The sequence below is a fragment of the Aotus nancymaae genome, unplaced genomic scaffold, assembly GCF_030222135.1.
Source record: "Aotus nancymaae isolate 86718 unplaced genomic scaffold, 86718_ANA_hifiasm-v0.15.2.pri h1tg000115l, whole genome shotgun sequence".
Taxonomy (NCBI): domain Eukaryota; kingdom Metazoa; phylum Chordata; class Mammalia; order Primates; family Aotidae; genus Aotus; species Aotus nancymaae.
Genome location: NW_026988530.1, coordinates 7,793,404 through 7,811,502, shown reverse-complemented (window position 1 = coordinate 7,811,502; position 18,099 = coordinate 7,793,404). Strand labels below are relative to the sequence as shown.

At 37.7% G+C, this 18,099-nt stretch overlaps 1 protein-coding gene across 1 annotated transcript; it reads right to left on the bottom strand.

Moving 5' to 3' along the window:
• Positions 1-17,144: 17,144 nt before the first annotated feature.
• Positions 17,145-17,817, bottom strand: LOC105718843 (UMP-CMP kinase-like). Its single transcript, XM_064370983.1, has one exon. It carries the CDS (start codon positions 17,815-17,817, stop codon positions 17,278-17,280), a length of 540 nt encoding a protein of 179 aa, XP_064227053.1. The 3' UTR covers positions 17,145-17,277.
• Between the last annotated feature and the right edge of the window lie 282 nt (positions 17,818-18,099).

Below are 18,099 nucleotides of genomic sequence, written 5' to 3'. Positions count from 1 at the left end.
GAGTGCAATGGCGTGATCTCGGCTCACCGCAACCTCCGCCTATTGGGTTCTGGCCATTCTCCTGCCTCAGCCTCCTGAGTAGCTGGGATTCCAGGCACGCACCACCGTGCCCAGCTAATTTTCTTTATTTTTCGCAGAGACGGGATTTCACCATGTTGACCGGGATGGTCTCGATCTCCTGACCTCGTGATCCACCGCCTCGGCCTCCCAAAGTGCTGGGATTACAGGCGTGAGCCACTGCGCTCGGCCCCTTTCCTCTTTTTTATGCTGTCTTTTAAGAGCAAAACAAAAATTAATTTGGACAAAATTAAATGCTTTCTTTTTAATTCATATTTTTTATGTCTAAGTAATCTTTTTATATTTTGAGTTAAGAAAGATTCTGACTTCCCTTCTATTAGAAGTTTCATTATTTAAACCTTCACATTTAGATCTCTGCTTAATAGAGTTTCAAGTTGATTTCTTTTGTTTGTTTGTTTTGGTTTTTTTTGAGACCTAGTTTCGCTGTTGTTACCCAGGCTGGAGTGCAATGGCCGGATCTTGGCTCATCGCCACCTCCGCCCCCTGGGTTCTGCGAATTTTCCTGCTTTAGCCTCCTGAGTCGCTGGGATTACAGGCACGCACCACCGTACCCAGCTAATTTTTTGTATTTTTAGTAGAGACGGGGTTTCAACATGTTGACCGGGATGGTCTCGATCCCTTGACCTCGTGATCCACCCGCCTCGGCCTCACAAAGTGATGGGATTACAGGCGTGAGACACCACGCCCGGCCCCTTTCCTCTTTTTTATGCTGTCTTTTAAGAGCAAAACAAAAATTAATTTTGACAAAATTAAATGCTTTCTTTTAATTAATACTTTTTATGTCTAAGATATCTTTCCATATTTTGAGTTAAGAAAAATTTCTGATTTCTCTTCCATTAGAAGTTTCATTATTTTAACCTTCACATTTAGATCCCGCTTAATAGAGTTTCTAGTTGATACTTTTTGTTTGTTTGTTTCTTTTTTCAGACGGAGTTTCGCTGTTGTTACCCAGGGTGGAGTACAATGGCGCGATCTCGGCTCACTACAATCTCCGCCTGCTGGGTTCTGGCAATTCTTCTGCCTCACCCTCCTGAGTAGCTGGGATTACAGGCACGCACCACCGTGCCCAGCTAATTTTTTGTATATTTACTAGAGATGGGGTTTCACCATGTTGACCGGGATGGTCTCGATCTCTTGACCTCGTCATCCACCCGCCTCGGCCTCCCCAAAGTGCTGGGATTACTGGCTTGAGTCACCGCGCCCGGCCCAGAACCTCACTTTTGCAAGAAGAAGGCGAAATCCCAGGACATCTCATACATTTCCCCTTTCAGCTACAGCGGGCGGCGAAGAGGGGCAAAGCCTCAAAGCGGCCGAGGCTGGTGGATTCCGAGGTCAAGAGATCGAGACCATCTTGGTCAACATGGTGAAACCCCGTCTCTACTAAAAATACAAAAAATTAGCTGGGCATGGTGGCGCGTGCCTGTAATCCCAGCGACTCAGGAGGCTGAGGCAGGAGAATTGCCTGAACCCAGGAGGCGGAGGTTGCGGTGAGCCGAGATCGCGCCATTGCTCTCCAGCCTCGGTAACAAGAGCGAAACTCTGTCAAAAAAAAAAAAAAAAAAGCCTCAAAGCAACGGGCGGACAAGCCAAGATTGGGATGGCGAAAGTGAGACGCAGAGACCACAAAAGATGAAACCTATGCCCAGAAGCCACTAGCAGGAAAGGCCATGCCAAGGTACCAAGACATATTACCTTTCAGGAATCTGGTTTCCGTTCTTCTTCTTGGCCGAGAACTGTCCAGGAAAGCCACGTCCCCGGCCCCAGCAACTGCAGGGTTGTTACCATTGGCTCATGTGGGTCCCGAAAGCCACCTACACAATGCCAAGCCGGTTATAAGCGCCAGTCTGCCGCCCTCAGTGCCAGGATAAGACCCGACACCGAAAGAGACTCGGAAGCCAGCCACGCAGAGCTCCGGCGTCTCGCTGTTAGGCATGTCCGTTGGGATCGGATAACTGCGCAGGCTTACTGAGAGGCTTGATTTGTACACAAGACTTTGGTGGCTACAGCGCCCTCTTTAGCCAGAGGCCGGTAGCACAGGTCAATGAGGGTTTGTATGTACCCTTCAGAATTCAAACAGCGTGGCACAGGGAAGTCCCTCTGTCCCTGCCCCGTACCTCCTCTGAGCACCCCTCCCTGTCCTTGTGTGTTCTAGATATTAACAAGTGCTTACACTCACATTTTGCATATTGTGTATAAATATTTACTTTCCTATATCAGTACTTAATTTGCTTAATCTCATATAATCTATTGTACAGGTATATCACATTTCATTTATCCATTCATCAACTGATGGACCTTTTTATTATTTTTCCTTTTTTACTATTATGAATAATACACTGTGAATGTTCCCATAGTTCTAGTTGTTTTGTGTGAATGTTCCCATATTTCTAGTTCTTTTGTGTATATACCCTAGAGGTGGAGACTGCAATGATCAGAGATCATGCCACTGCATTCTAGCCTGGGTGACAATGGCACCCTGTCTCAAAAAAAAAAAAAAAAAAAAGGCAGCTGACTATTGAGTAGGCATTGCATTGGATCTGTATATCCATGAGTGGAGTATTGCCATCTTAACAGCATTGTCTTCTCATTCATGAGCATGTGGTGTTTTCATTTGTTTAGATCTTTTAACATTTGTTTCAACATTGTTCTGTCGATTTCAGTGTATACCCCTTGAATCTTCTCCCTGAAAGAGATTAAATTTTCCAGATGGTGATAGTTATCATTTCATTGGATTAGATACATTATTAAATGACACTGAGACTTTTTATTATACTTACCTATTTTATATGGCCAATTCTAATCTAGGTTTAAAGTACTCCTCAGCAATGTTAATGTGAAAAATAAATGGCCACACTGAATTATACACTGTGAATGTTCCCATATTTCTAGTTCTTTTGTGAACTATTTTTTTAATTTTCTCCTTTTTTTTAATATATCTTCTTTTTTTTATTTTCTGAAAGTGTTATTTTGCTATGGGTTTTGCAAAGGATGCTCTATTTTTATACAAAAGGAGCAACTAAACATATTCTACAATTTATTTAGAACACTGATTTTCCCAATTTATACATACTTACATTCTGTGTTTTAGTGGTCATAGGGAATGTATTGTCTTATGAGTAACATAATTAAAACTACCATAATGTATTCAGCCAGTTCAATGTTAATGGACCTTTTGTTGAAACTTTTGTTTCACTTTTCACTCAATGAGGAGAGTCATTGAAATCCATGAGTTGCTCCAAGTAAGAACAAAATGTTTTTCAACTTGCAAAATAAAATAATGCTGTGGAAGAAATCCTCCAGATAACACAGAATCATTCCTGAACTCCAAAATTACAGTTCAAAACAGCTCAACTTTGCCAGAATTAGAAACTTACAGTTACCAATATGTTATATGTGTCTAAGGACATGCTATGTGATATGATTAAAAAAACTTTGAATTCTTTGAACTTTATAGTATAACTTGGAAATAATTCAGAGTTTTTCTTTACGAAAATGAATTTATTGATGCTACTACAATCTGAATTAATTTTTATTTCATTATTTTATATTAGATATCAGCAATCTTAACGTTTTTAAGAAGTGTTTGAAGAACTATAAAGTAAAAAATGTTAATTATTCAACACTTATGCTATATACTGTGATGAGATAGGATTCAATAAATATTCCAATTCCAACATATTACTATTCCAACAGGGAAGTTTGGAAGCCACATATTCATTTCTGGTCCATAGCAATTCTGAAATCTAACCAGAAGCATCTTTTCAGGTTATACTAAAAGGGTAGAGGATGTTTCTTTCTGATTCCTAGAAGTGCTTCCCTAATTTGCATTTTCCTGGTTTTTTTTTTTTTTTTTTTTTTTTTTTTTTGTATTTTAGGTTCTGGGGTACATGTGCAGATAATGCAGGCTTGTTGCATAGGTACTTACATGGCAAGGCAGTTTGCTGCCTCCATCCCCCAGCCACCTGCTGTCCTTCACCCAACCTCCCCACCCTCTGCTGTCCTTCTGCTAGCCCTTCACTACAGACCTCAGTGTGTGATGTTCCCCTTCCTGTGTCTATGTGTTCTCATTGTTCATCACCCTCCTATGAGTGAGAACATGCAGTGTTTGATTTTCTGTTCTTGTGTCAGTTTGCTTAGAATGATGGTTTCCAGATTCATCCATGTCCCTACAAAGGACAGGAACTCATCCCTTTTTTATGGCTGCATAGTATTCCACGGTGTATATATGCCACATTTTCCTTGTCCAGTCTATCATTGATTTTGTGGCTCTTGCCTCAACTTTTTGGACTTGCTGGGCTTCCCTCTGAGATTCTATTTCTTTTTTTTTTTTTTTTTTTCAGAAATTACATATGTTTTCACATGAGCTACTTTCTCAGACTACATCTTGCTCAGTGAAATTCTTCATTTTGAGATCTTAGAGACCACTTTGTTTTGAACATTGCTGCTTCTTTCAGTCTATGCTGAAATTTCTTTGGCGGTACAACTCTGTTTAAAATTTTTTGTTTCCTGTAGTTCTTATGGTAGTTCAATTAATGACCCAAATATTATATTCTTAATTCATTTTGAAATAAATATCTCTAATTCGAGTGTGTTTAAAGATCCTTTTGTACAACTAGTAGGGTCTCATAAACCTCCTAAAATCATTTTAAGGTCTTTAATAAAGTGAATTTTATGGTCACACTTGATTTGCCATGAGATTATTATTTATTAATTTTTAATATTTTTTTTTTCTGGCTGAAAGTATTAGAGATGCTAGCAACTCCTGAACCCTCTGCCTTTTCTCTAATTATTTCCTTTCACAGTCCCCAGTTGTAAACACCAGTTTCTGTATTAATTATATATCTGCCTAAAGGTCACAGAGAAAAACTGAATTAGGAAGGACCTCACAGAAATCAGGAAGGAACATTCCTGCCCCTTGAGCAGAACCTGATAACGTGCTCCTTTTTGGATTTCACAATTGCTATGGATGTGTGCCTTTTAATCCTTTCTCTTTGAATGGCTAATGTTTTTGCCCACATCTTTTCACACATGACTAAAAGAAGTTGATTGAGCCTTTCTAATATTTTCTCTAGAAGGCAAGGTTCACGTGTTCATTCGGTGTGTTTTACCGCTTCCCAGTTACTGCAAGCAACGTTTTGATAATTGTTTGTTAACTGTATGAGACACCATTTTTCCAGTGCCTAGTAGCAGTTCACTTCTAGGTTTCCCAAGATCCATTATACATTTGTCATTTTTCTTACCTTCACCAACTATTTTTGTTTTTTCTCCGTGCCCATTGTCCTCCCAGTTTCACAGTCCATGCCATATGTCTTAGCTTTTTGTTATAGTTCCCAATTCTTGCCATTAATTTCTGCAATGATTATATGTTTCCACCTCAAAAACTATTTCCAAACACAGAGACCTAAAATGATCACTTAATTACAATTCCGAGACTTTGCACTTTGGGTGGTGTTTACATGAGACACCTCATTCTCCCTGGGTGTTGGTTGGGCTCTTCATGTGTTTGGATTTCTAACAGAAAGACGGTATAGTTGGAAGCACCAGAGCCCATCTTCAGATGCCATCATCTTCCAGGAGCCTAATATAACTTTTTCATATAATAATAGAAGAGTTTTCAGAAACGAGAGAGCAAGCACTTAAACCTTAAATACAAGGATTTTCTTTTCTTTTCTTTTCTTTCTTTTTTTTTTTTTTTTTTTTTTTTTTTTTGAGACGGAGTTTCGCTCTTGCTACCCGGTCTGGAGTGCAATGCCGCGATCTTGGCTCGCCGCAACCTCCACCTCCTGGGTTCAGACAATTCTCCTGCCTCAGCCTCCTGAGTAGCTGGGATCACAGGCACGTGCCACCATGCCCAGCTAATTTTTGTATTTTTTTTTTCTTCTTTTTTTTTGAGATGGAGTTTCTCTCTTGTTACCCAGGCTGGAGTGCAATGGCGCGATCTCGGCTCGCTGCAACCTCCGACTCCAGGGTTCAGGCAATTGTCCTGCCTCAGCCTCCTGAGTAGCTGGGATTACAGGCACGCGCCACCATGCCCAGCTAATTTTTGTATTTTTTTTCTTCTTTATTTTTGAGATGGAGTTTCGCTCTTGTTACCCAGGCTGGAGTGCAATGGCGCGATCTCGGCTCACCGCAACCTCCGCCTCCTGGGTTCAGGCAATTCTTCTGCCTCAGCCTTCTGAGTAGCTGGGATTACAGACACGCGCCACCATGCCCAGCTAATTGTTTTTTTTTTTTTTTAGTAGAGACGCGGTTTCACCATGTTGACCAGGATGGTCTCGATCTCTTGACCTCGTGACCCACCCGCCTCGGCCTCCCGAAGTGCTGGGATTACAGGCGTGAGCCACTGCGCCTGGCCAATTTTTGTATTTTTTAGTAAAGATGGGATTTCACCTTGTTGACCAGGATGGTCTCGATCTCTTGACCTCGTGATCCACCCGCCTTGGCCTCCCAAAGTGCTAGGATTATAGGCTTGAGCCACAAGGATTTTCAATTATTTGCTTGTCATAAATGCTAATATCCCAGTCGCCAAGAAAAATCTCATGACCAAGCCCAGCGTCAACATCGTAGGGAACACAAGAATGTGGATATAGGAGATGGGATTCATTGAGAACTATTATTGTAACAAATTGCCACATATAGCATTCAAAAATGGCATAGGCCAAAGGCAGCAATTAATTATAAGATGCAAGTAGATTATATTCATTTTAATAGGTAATAGATATACACTATGATTGTCATGTCTTAGGGTAACAATTTATAACCCTGATAATTTACTTCTTTTTTTAATTGCATTTTAGGTTTTGGGGTACATTTGAAGAACATGCAAGATTGTTGCATAGATGCATATGTGGCAGTGTGATTTGCTACCTTTCTCCCCTTCATCTCTATGTGGCATTTCTCCCCATGCTATCTCTCCCCAACTTCCTACCCCCCGCTGTCCCTCCCCTATTTCCCTCCATCAGACCCCAGTGTGTAGTGCTCCCCTCCCTGTGTCCATGTGTTCTCATTTGATCATCTCACAATCATCTTGTTCCACAGTATTGATGACAATTTACCTAGAAGCTTCAGTGATTAAGGAAGAAGCAGGTATTGTCCATACATTGGTAAGAAATATACGTGCCAGAAAGTAGAAAATAAACTTCAGAAATATTCAGAGGTTTGTTACCTCATCGAATTTTGTGGAGGTACAATGTCAACCTATTCTGTTAGAAATTAAAGATGGGGTTTTGCCTATTATGCTAGGTTGGCTGCTACTAAGAAATAGTCACTTTATTCATTGTTATTCGTTATTTATTTATTTATTTATTTTGAGATGGAGTTTTTCTCTTGCTGCCCAGGCTGGAGTGCAATGGTGCGATCTCTGCTCACTGCAGCCTCTGCTTCCTGGGTCAAGTGATTCTCTTGCCTTCAGGTCCTAAGTAGCTGGGAATATAGGCATGCACCAGCATGCCAGGCTAATTTTGTATTTTCAGTGTTGGTCAGGCTAGTCTCAAACTCCCGACCTCAGGTGATCTGCCCACCTTGGCCTCCCAAAGTGCTGGGATTACAGGTGTAAGCCACTGTGCCCGGCCTACAGGGACTTTTCTGATTTTTTTCTTTGATATTTACCTTATTGATCATGTTACCCTTCTACATCTACTGAGGAGTTTGTCTGGCTGCCTGCTTCAGGTGGTTTCCAGAATAGAAGAATTCTGGTTTCCTCATAGTGCAGGAGAAGCTGAACTATCACTTGAGTTTTAGTTTCAGTTCTCAGCAAATACTATCTCAGGTCATACTATCAGCGGAAGTGATGTAAGCATAATAATGCCTGTGCTATGCCCTGACAGAAGAAACAGAATAGTGTTTTGCTAAAAAGTAACATTCTATTTGGCAAAAAAGTTATTCAAGCTTTGAAAAACAGTTCCTTGCTGAGTCCTATAAGAAAGTAAGAAAGCTTTTCACTCTGTAACTATAGTACACGGAGTGAAAATGTAAGCTCACCAGCCGAAAATAACGTAGATATTATCTTATCTTCTAAGTCATACAGCTGTGTGTGCTTGTAGGATTCTATCATTAAGTGGCATGTTTAAGATAAATTACAGGAGATCTTGACAGCAGAGTAACAGCACAAGAAAGTTGCATTTGCTGCTTATATTTGCATTACACCAATTTCTTCTTATAGCCGAAAAAATGATGTATATAATTGTTGTCCAAAAATAGGTTATTTATGTCTCATGTAATGATAGATATGCAAAAATTTCTGCTATTAGTCAGAAGTAGAAGAGAATATCACGACCTAGGAGAAGCCCGAGAGAAAATTAGAGGAGGAAAATTATCCTGGAAGGCAGAAATGAATGCCTATCAAGATGTTTACCATGCTTGGAAAGATATATGAACATAGATAGATTTGTAGCTTTTTATACTCAGTCACCAACCAGATTGCAGGATGGTGAGGAACTTGGAAGAAACAAGATTGGAAGACTGGTCACAAAGAGCCCTTAAATGGAGGTGTATACAAGGCCCTCTCAGAATACATGCAGACTTTGGCACTATTTCTGTTATGTGAATGCTTAACAAGAGCTCCATCAAGAAGGAATGACTACTTCGGTAAATGAAAAGATTTATTTTTTCATCATACTACCAAATATGCTTGCTTGCTCTATGCCAGAGGATGATGTTCTATCAAGGATTCAGTATTTGTTTCTTCTGTTGGAAACTTAAGCAGCATACAGGCTAGATCTGGCATTTTTGTGTGTGAAGAGGAACCCATATTGTTGAGCTAATACATCATCTCCATATCTGCCACTGTGGCCACTTCATTCACGAGCTCTTTGAGTGAATATTGGTATGGGTTCAACAAATGGCTCATTCAAATCCTTAGCACAAATTACCAATTTTATTTTATTTTATTTTATTTTATTTTTAAATGTTTTCTCTAGGGGAGCACTTTGAACATGGACTGGATATTAGTTTATACTGAGAAATTATGTTTTTTTTTTTAAATTTTGAATAGGTAGTAATGAAATTCTGGCTGTATTAAAAAGAAAACTATCTTAATTGTTGGAGATATGTATTGGATTATTTAAGTATAAAATAATTTTCCTGTATTTGCCTAAAAATTCTCCAGCATGAAATAGATAAAACCAGAATTGATTAAATTGCATTAATCATTGCAACTTAGAAATAAATACAAAGGGATGTACTTACTATTCTCTATAGTTACGGGCATGTATACAAAAAATAAAATACATTTGTAAAAGGCTGAGTGTGGTAGCTCATGTCTGTAATCCCAGCCCTTTATGAGACCAAGGCAGGAGCATTGCTTGAGGTCATGAGTTTGAGACAGGTCTGAGCAATGTAGTGAGATCATGTCTGTACAAATCTTTTAAAAATTAACTGGTTGTGGTGGTGCATGCCTATAGTCCCAGCTACTTGGAAGGCTGAGGCAGGAGAATCACTTGAGCCCAGAAGTTTGATATTGCAGTGAGCAATAATCATACCACTGCCCTCCAGTCTGGATAAGATTGAGACCTCATCTACAAAAAAAAAAATTAAAAGAAAAGTCCTCCGTAAAATATAATAATATAGCATGAGGATATAAAACAACCATTTTATTTTGTTTTATTATGAATTAATTATTTATAATTGTATATATTTATGGGGTACAAAGTGATATTATGATTTATGAACATAGCCTGGAATAATTGTATTAAGCTAATTAGCATTTTCATTATCTCAAGTACTTATCTTTTTTGTGATGAGAACATTTGAAATTTATTGTCATAGGAGTACCTATGCAGCCATTCTGTTTTTCACTTTCAGCCAAGTATTCAATAAGTTATGGGAGGTATTCAACACTTCATTATAAAATAGACTTTCTCTTAGATGGTTTTGTCCAATTGTATACTAATGTAATTATTCTGAGAACATTTAATGTAGGCTAGACTGAGCCGGGATGTTAAGTACATTAGGTATATTAAATGCATATTTAACTTCCAATGTCTTTAACTTATAATGGGTTTATCAGAGGCATCTATAATACTGTGTTTTATTTTTGAGGCACCTCATACAATTTTCTAGTGACTAAACTAATTTAAATTCCCATCAACAGTGTACAAAAGTTGTCCTTTCTTCACATCTTTGCCAGAACATATTTTTCATCTTTTTATAATAGCCATTCTTCAGGTAAGAGATGATATATCATTGTGATTTTAATTTACATTTTCCCAATGATTAGCAATGTTGGGCATTTTGCCACATGTCTGTTGACCGTATGTCTTCTTTTAAGAAACGTTTTTTATTGTTTCCTTGTTGTTGAATTGTTTTAATTAATTATATAGTTTGGAGATTAACTTCTTGCCAGATACATGGCTTGCAAATATTTTCTCCCAATTCCTGATTTGTCTTTTTACACTATTAATTGTTTTACATGCCGTGCAGAAGCTTGTAAATTCAATGTAATCATTCGTTTATTTTTGATTTAGTTTCCTGTACTTTTGGGGTCAAACCCCCAAAAACTATTGCCCAGACTAACGTTGTGTAGTCTTTTTCCTTATGCTTTCTTCTAGTAGTTCTGGAGCTTCTGATCTTATGTTTGCATCTTTAATCCATTGTGAGTTGATTTTCTTTATATGATGTGAGATAAGGATCCAGTTTTTATTCTTCTGTATGTGGGTATCCAGTTTTGTCAACACAATTTATTGAAGAGACTACTCTTTTTGTATTGTGTATTCTTGGATTTTTGCAAAAAATTGATTGACTATACATGTGCTCTTTATTCATTTCCAGGTTCTCTGTACTGTTCCATCGTTGATGTGTCTTTGTTTGTTTGTTTGTTATTTCCAGTACCATGCTGTTATATGCTGTTATAATTACTACAGTTTAAAATTAGGCCATGTGATTTCTTAGCTTTGTTATTTTTGCACGATTGTCTTGGTTATTTGAGTGTTGTTGTGGTTTCATATACATTTTAGAATTTTTTTTATTTCAATGAAAAAATCACATTGCAATTTTGACGAAACTTGCCTGAATCTGAAGAGTACTTTGTGTAGCATGAACATTTGAATATTAAATCTTCCAGTCCATAAACATGGGGTATCTTTTCATGAATTATTGTGTTCAGTTTTTTCACCAGTGTTTTCCAGTTTTCACCGAATAGTTATTTTAGCTCCCAAGTTAAGTTTATTCTGAAGTATTTTATTTTTTATAGCTACTGTAAATGGAACTGATCTCTTGATTTCATTTGTGGACAGTTTCTTGTTAGTGTATAGAAACTACTGATTTTAGTGAGTTGATTTTCTGTTTTTTAACTTACCTTATTGTGAGGTCAGTTGTGTACTTGTTTTAGTAGTTTTTATGTGGAGTCTTTAAGGTTTTCTGTATATAAGAAGTGGGCCACACGCGGTGGCTCACACCTGTAATCCCAGCACTTTGGGAGGCTGAGGTTGGTGGATCACGAGGTCAAGAGATCGAGACCATCCTGGTCAACATGGTGAAACCCCATCTCTACTAAAAATACAAAAAATCAGCTGGACACAGTGGCGCGTGCCTGTAATCCCAGCTACTCAGAAGGCTGAGGCAGGAGAATCGCCTGAACCCAGGAGGCGGAGGTTGCGGTGAGCTGAGATCGCGCCATTGCACTGCAGCCTGGGTATCAACAGCAAAACTCCATCTCAAAAAAAAAAAAAAAAAAAGAAGTGACATTTTGGCCAGGTGCAGTGGCTCATATCTGTAATTGCAGCCCTTTAGGAGCCTGAGGCAGACATGTGGCTGGAGCCCAAGAGTTTCACAAGCCTGCACATCATGGAAAAACCTGGTCTACCAAAAATATAGAAATGAGCTAGGTGTGGTGGCACACACCTTTAGTCTCAGCTACTAGGGGGTTGAGACAGGACAATAACCTGAGCCTGGGAGGTCACAGCTGCAGTAAGTCTGGATGACACAACTGCGCTCCAGCCTGAACAACAGGGTGAGACCTTGTTTCAAAAAAAAAAAAAAAAGAAGCAGCAGCAGCAGCTACAGTTTCTGTTTTCACATTTAAATATCTTTCAGTTATCTTTCTCTTGATTAATTGATCTGGCAAAAATTCCAATACTATGGTGATTAAAACGGTCAAGATTTAGCATTCCCGTACTGTTCCAGGTCTTCAAGGAAAGGTTTTCAAATTTTTACCATTGAATATAATATTAACTGTGGCCTTCTCATATATGGTCTTTATTGTGTGGAGGTACATTCCTTTTGCCTCTAATTATTTGAGAGGATTTTTAAAATCATTATTGTGAAAAGATGTTCAACTTTGTTAAGTCTTTTTCTGCATCTGATGAGATAATCATATGATTTTTGTCCTTCATTCTGATAAAGTGGTTTATCAGATTTATTAATTTGCATATGTTGAATCATCCTGGTATCTCAGGGAAGCATATCACTTGATCATGGTGGATGATGCTTTTGATGTGTCATTGAATTTGGTTTGCTAGTGTTTGATTGAGGATTTTTGCATCTATACTCACCAATGTTATTGGCCTGTAATCTTTTTTTCTTGTAATGTCCTTGTCTGACTTTGCTATCAAGGAAATACTAGATTTGTAAATGAGTTTGGAAGTATTCCTTCTTCATTTCTTTTTTTTTTGGAAGATTTTGAAATGCATTGGTAGCACTTCTTTCAATGTTTGGTAGAATTCAGCAGTGGATTCAGTTTCTTTTTGTTTTCTTCATAGGAGACTTTCTGTTACTGATTAATTCTTCTAACTATTTATTATCCTGTTCAGATTTTCTGTTTTTTATAATTAAGTCTTGTTGGGTTGTATGTGTCTAAAAATTTATCCATTTCTTCTAGGTTATCCAATATGTTGTCATAATAGTATTATATGATCCACCACCATCTAGTAATAAAAAGGCAATCCTCCAGCCACCTGGCTCAGGACTGGGAAACAGCTCTTACACTGCAAACTGAAGTGGGTCGGTCATGAGAAGTGTGCATGAGTAGAAAAAAAATAATAATAAGGACACCCTGAAGCAGATTCCAACAGTTTGGGCCTCCTGGGAAGCCAGAACATTAATGATAGAGTCTCAGCTACTGCAATCAGAGATAAAATGGCTAGTTTTGATGTACGGCCACAGGCTGATTGTGATGGAGAAAGGCAAGATTTCAAAGACTGTCAGATGCTACTGTTGTACTGGCCTGAGCATAGAAAGTCAACACCAAAAGTATGCCAAATTGCAGGGTCTTTATTGCCGGCGGCCACGGAGGACTCACATCTCTCCAACTCGTGGCCCCAAAAGGAGGAGGTGGGGGTGAGGGGCTTCAGACGTTCTGAGAGCTAGTGGATTCTGTAAATCACCTCCTGGGCAGAGATGAGGGTGAGGGGCTCAGGCCACTCCGAGGGCCAGGGGACTTTTGACATTCTGATTGTTGCTTAAGTAGTTCACAAAAGTCAAGATTAGCATCTGTTTACACATTGTCTGGGTAGGGTGGAAATTACAGTCCTTAATTACTTATTCACATTTGGGTTCTAGAAAGCAGTTTCAACAGAAAGCCGAGGTATGGTTGAGGTATGCAGTTTTATGGGGCTTTTACCATGTCACACTACCAGCACTGGCCACAGTTTCAAATCTAAGGAAGTCATTACAGATAATTTGATAATTGCGTCAGCTATTTCTGTGAGCAAAATAATGATTTCTGTGTAATCATTTTCCTGATGTAATCTATGTATAAGTTTGGCCACTATTTGTTCAAAAGTGAATATTTAAACAAAACAAAAATCAACATGCACCCCTTAGTTATATTCACTTTCTATTTGTCTTAAGTTAAGAAAAAGAAATATATTTCTGTAAAATTATTCATAAAACAAGCTACAGTCTATTCCCAATGTAGACTGCATATCATTTATATAGAGAAGATTTGTATAGACATAAAACAGGATAACAATTTTTTCAAAAGCTTAATAGAAATAAAAAACTCTCTTTTTTGCAGTTGAATTTTGATGTATCTGATAATGACTGGCAGACAAAGTTTGAAAAGACCAGCATTTCTTCATTGATTGAAATTAATCTAATTTTATTGATTTGTCCATTAAAGTATCCTTCCTCAACTGTAGCCATTTCTAAAAAATAAACCTATGACGTGCTACAAAACCAAAATTCAAAGCATACAATATGAGACACTTATGTGAAACGACCTTATCTGTAAAAAATCTGTGTGGCAATATTGTGTCACTTAAGTTTCCCCGGGATGATACACTAATTTTCAAAGGAGCATCAGGAACAGTATCTACCTCAAGTCCCACTGCAAGACATTAAAGTACTTTCTTTAGGACCATTAGGCAGAATTGTTTTCCCTGACTGGAGTAAGATACTATTTTGTTTCCTTTGAATATTGGATGTTACTGGCTTACTTGAATCTCTCGCATAACTTAAGGGGCATGCATAATATCAGGGCAGTGGAATCAAACAAAATTTCCATTTACTTTCGTAATTCTTAAATATTTCAACCTGCCAATGTAATGAGTAGTCAATATACTTGTCTTCTAAACTTAGAGTAATTAAAAATAACCAGCCCTCAAACTACAGTTTAGTGAAAAATATAGATAATATAATAGTCAGGCTTCCACTTATTTTATTTTCTACTGAGTGCAGAAAATTAAACCACAAGCTTGTTGGTATCAAAGTCCTGGACCACATAGCTAATGCTATTAAAAAATACTTTTGCTGAGAATGAGGGTTTCCAGCTTCATCCATGTCCCTGCAAAAGAGACGAACTCATCCTTTTTTATGGCTGCATAGTATACATCATTCTCAGCAAACTGACACAAGAACAGAAAACCAAACGCTGCATGTTCTCACTCATAAGTGGGTGATGAACAATAAGAAAACATGGACACAGGATGGGGAACATCACACACTAGGGTCTGTCAGGGGTTAGGGGTTAGGGGAGGGATAACATTAGGAGAAATACCTAATGTAGATGACGGGGTGATGGATGCAGCAAACCACCATGGCACATATATACTAATGTAACTAACCTGCACATTCTGTACATGAAACCCAGAAAGTATAATAATAATATAAAAAATACTTTTAAGACACCTGAATTCTATCGTAAAAATCAGCATAAAGTAAATCTTTCCTAAAATGTTTTTAAATCGAAATATATGAGCAGAAAAGTGTTCCGTGAATTTTCAACAAGTGAGCTCACCCATGTAACTGGCAACAAGATCTAGATAAATAACATTTTAATATTCGTATCCAGAGATATTTCCCCTAAATCATCCACTCTTTCTTCTGTGTAATCATTTTCCTGACGTAATCTATGTATAAATTTGGCCTCTTTTTTTTAACATGTATGTAAATAGAAACAGAATTGTCTACAGAACTGGGGAGGAAGGGCGACATGCAAATTAAAATGCTGAGGCAGTCATTCAAAGTTAATTTTGAGAGAGTGATAATAGAAGATTAAACAAAGTTGGGATCCTGTGCAACTGGACAGGTTGCAAACCTATAAAGCCAGTTCTCTAAATATCATATAATTTTATATACAGAAATATTTTTTCTCTTATTGTACACGCAGAATTAATCTTTGTTATTCCAAATTATATGCTTTTTAAAATTAGCATTATGGCATGGTTTGCGATCCTCTTTTGATGGGAAATTTTATTGTTTGTAATAGGGATGATTATAAATAATGCTGACATCAATTCTCTCCAACATGGCTGTTGGTAGATATTTACACGCATTTCCATTGTGCTTTCACCAAAAAATAAAATTTTGGTACGATAGTGAGCATGTATACGAATCTATTAAATTTACATTTAGTAAATTTTGCCAGTTTTCCAAAGTTAAGGTTAAGTTTAAACTCTCATTAGCACTGTCTGAAAGTTGAAAGTCCGTATCACCCACATTTGGGAATTTTTGTCTTAAATTTTAACAAACTTCTTGTTTTTTAAAAAATATATATTTTATTGTGTTTTAGGTTTTGGGGTACATGTGAAGAACATGCAATATTGTTGCATAGGTACCTACATGGCAATGTGATTTGCTGCCTTCCTCCCTATCACCTATATCTAGTATTTCTCAATTGCAGCTCAATATGCAGGCTGAGGAAGTTTTCAAACATTTAATGACAATAAATAACATTTTTCATGTTATAACTGTTCAAGCTTCTCCTCCACTTTTTATTTATTTTTTATTTTTTATAAGATATATTTATTATTTTTCTGACCAAAGTGCAATGATTTTTAAATCTCTTTAAACAAATAACTATGAAAAAAGTATTCAAGAAAATAAAATACAAATGGGAAACTTAACTAGATTGCTTTTTCTAATTAATCCTAACCTTTTATTAAGTCTAGAAAACAAAAAAAAACCTTTAAAGTGTTACTAAAATGCTAACTGAATCATTTTAGCATAAATCTAGTCACATGCATTTCAAGGTTCCACTGCTAGAAATTTTAAGATCAGCTGAATCATGAATAACAGTATACAACAGAGTATAAGGAACACAAGCATTAGATGTGATCCTTGCCTCATACCCTTAGATTATGTCAGAATAAAGCTGACAATTCTGCCAGGCTCTGAACCCCTAGTGCCCCCAACCCAAATCTTGGAAGCAAAGAATATGCCCTGTCATACAACTTTGTACAAGTTGTAGTAAAACAAAGCCTAAGTTTTCTCACCTTTCTATAGAAAACGGTCAGTTATTCGATAAATACTAAAACACCGCTAAGAATCCATTTTCAGTTTGTTTACCAAACACATTGTACAAGAACTGAATACACAAAAAGATTCCTTTGATATTTGGTCCACAAATTCAGTTAAGGTTGGAAATTTAAAACTTGCAAGGAAAAGAGAAAGTGGGTATCCCTAAATCCTAACACGTTGTAATTATTAAAGGGATGTATATATTCGTACTAAAAAGTTTTGCTCACAGAAGGCACAAACTATAAAAGGGATATTCTTTTTGAATTAAAAAAAAAAATAAACTAGCTAAATACCCTTCTTTGTTTAGTGAGCACCATAACTAAGATGAAATTAAACCTGAATTCACTGTCTATTCCTGTGACCAAAAAAAAAAACATAAAAAATTTAATTTGTTTTACCATATACTTTCCAGCCACAAATTGAGATGTAGTTATGAAAGATTAAAATTGCCTTAAAAAGGGGTTGTGATAGCAGCTATCAAAGCAATATTCAAGCATGATTTCAAGGATGCTTTCAGGTTTAGAATTAGCCTTCCTTGTCAAAAATCTTCACAACTTCATCAAAAACTTCATCAACAGATTTAGAAGCATCTATTTTCTTCACTTTCCCCATTTCTTCATATAAGTCAATAATCGGCTTTGTTGACTGAAGGTAGGTCTGAATTCTCTTTTCCAAGCTCTCTCTGTTGTCATCACTTCTACCACTACTCTTTCCCCTCTCAAGACATCGTTCAATACAGATCTCATTATTACAGTCAAAAAACAGAACGAAAGATACATCTGCCTTCCCAGCCATGGTCTTGTTCCAACCTTGAAGGTTGTCTTGATTTCTTGGAAACCCATCAATCAAGAATTTCTTCTTCTGAGCATTGGCAGCCATTGTCTGATCCATTTCCTCGACGATGCGGGCGCACTGTGTCCCTTTGCCGGCGCCGGGGCCGCCGAGGACGAACACGATCAGCGGCTTCACGAGACGGGGAGGGCAGAGGAGAATCGGGTGGCGGTTCTGCAGCAAGAAGCTAAGGCCCAGGACGTGGAGCAGCCGGCTGCGGCAGCGGCTCAGCATACACCACACCTCGGCCGGACGCTGAGGGAGCTGACCCTCCTCCACTTTTCAAAAGTTGATTTGGGTGTCCAATTTACTTCTCAGTTTACTTCTTAATGATTTTAGTAGTTTGTTTTCTATGCAAGTACTTTGTTAGTTATACATGATGTGATGGAAGCTTTTGATGATGGGAAGTTTCGGGTTTTAATAAAGGCAAGTTTATTTATAAATTCATTTATATTTAATTTTTTAAAACTACTGTCAAAATTACTGCCTTTTATGCAAATATTGTCATCTGATCTT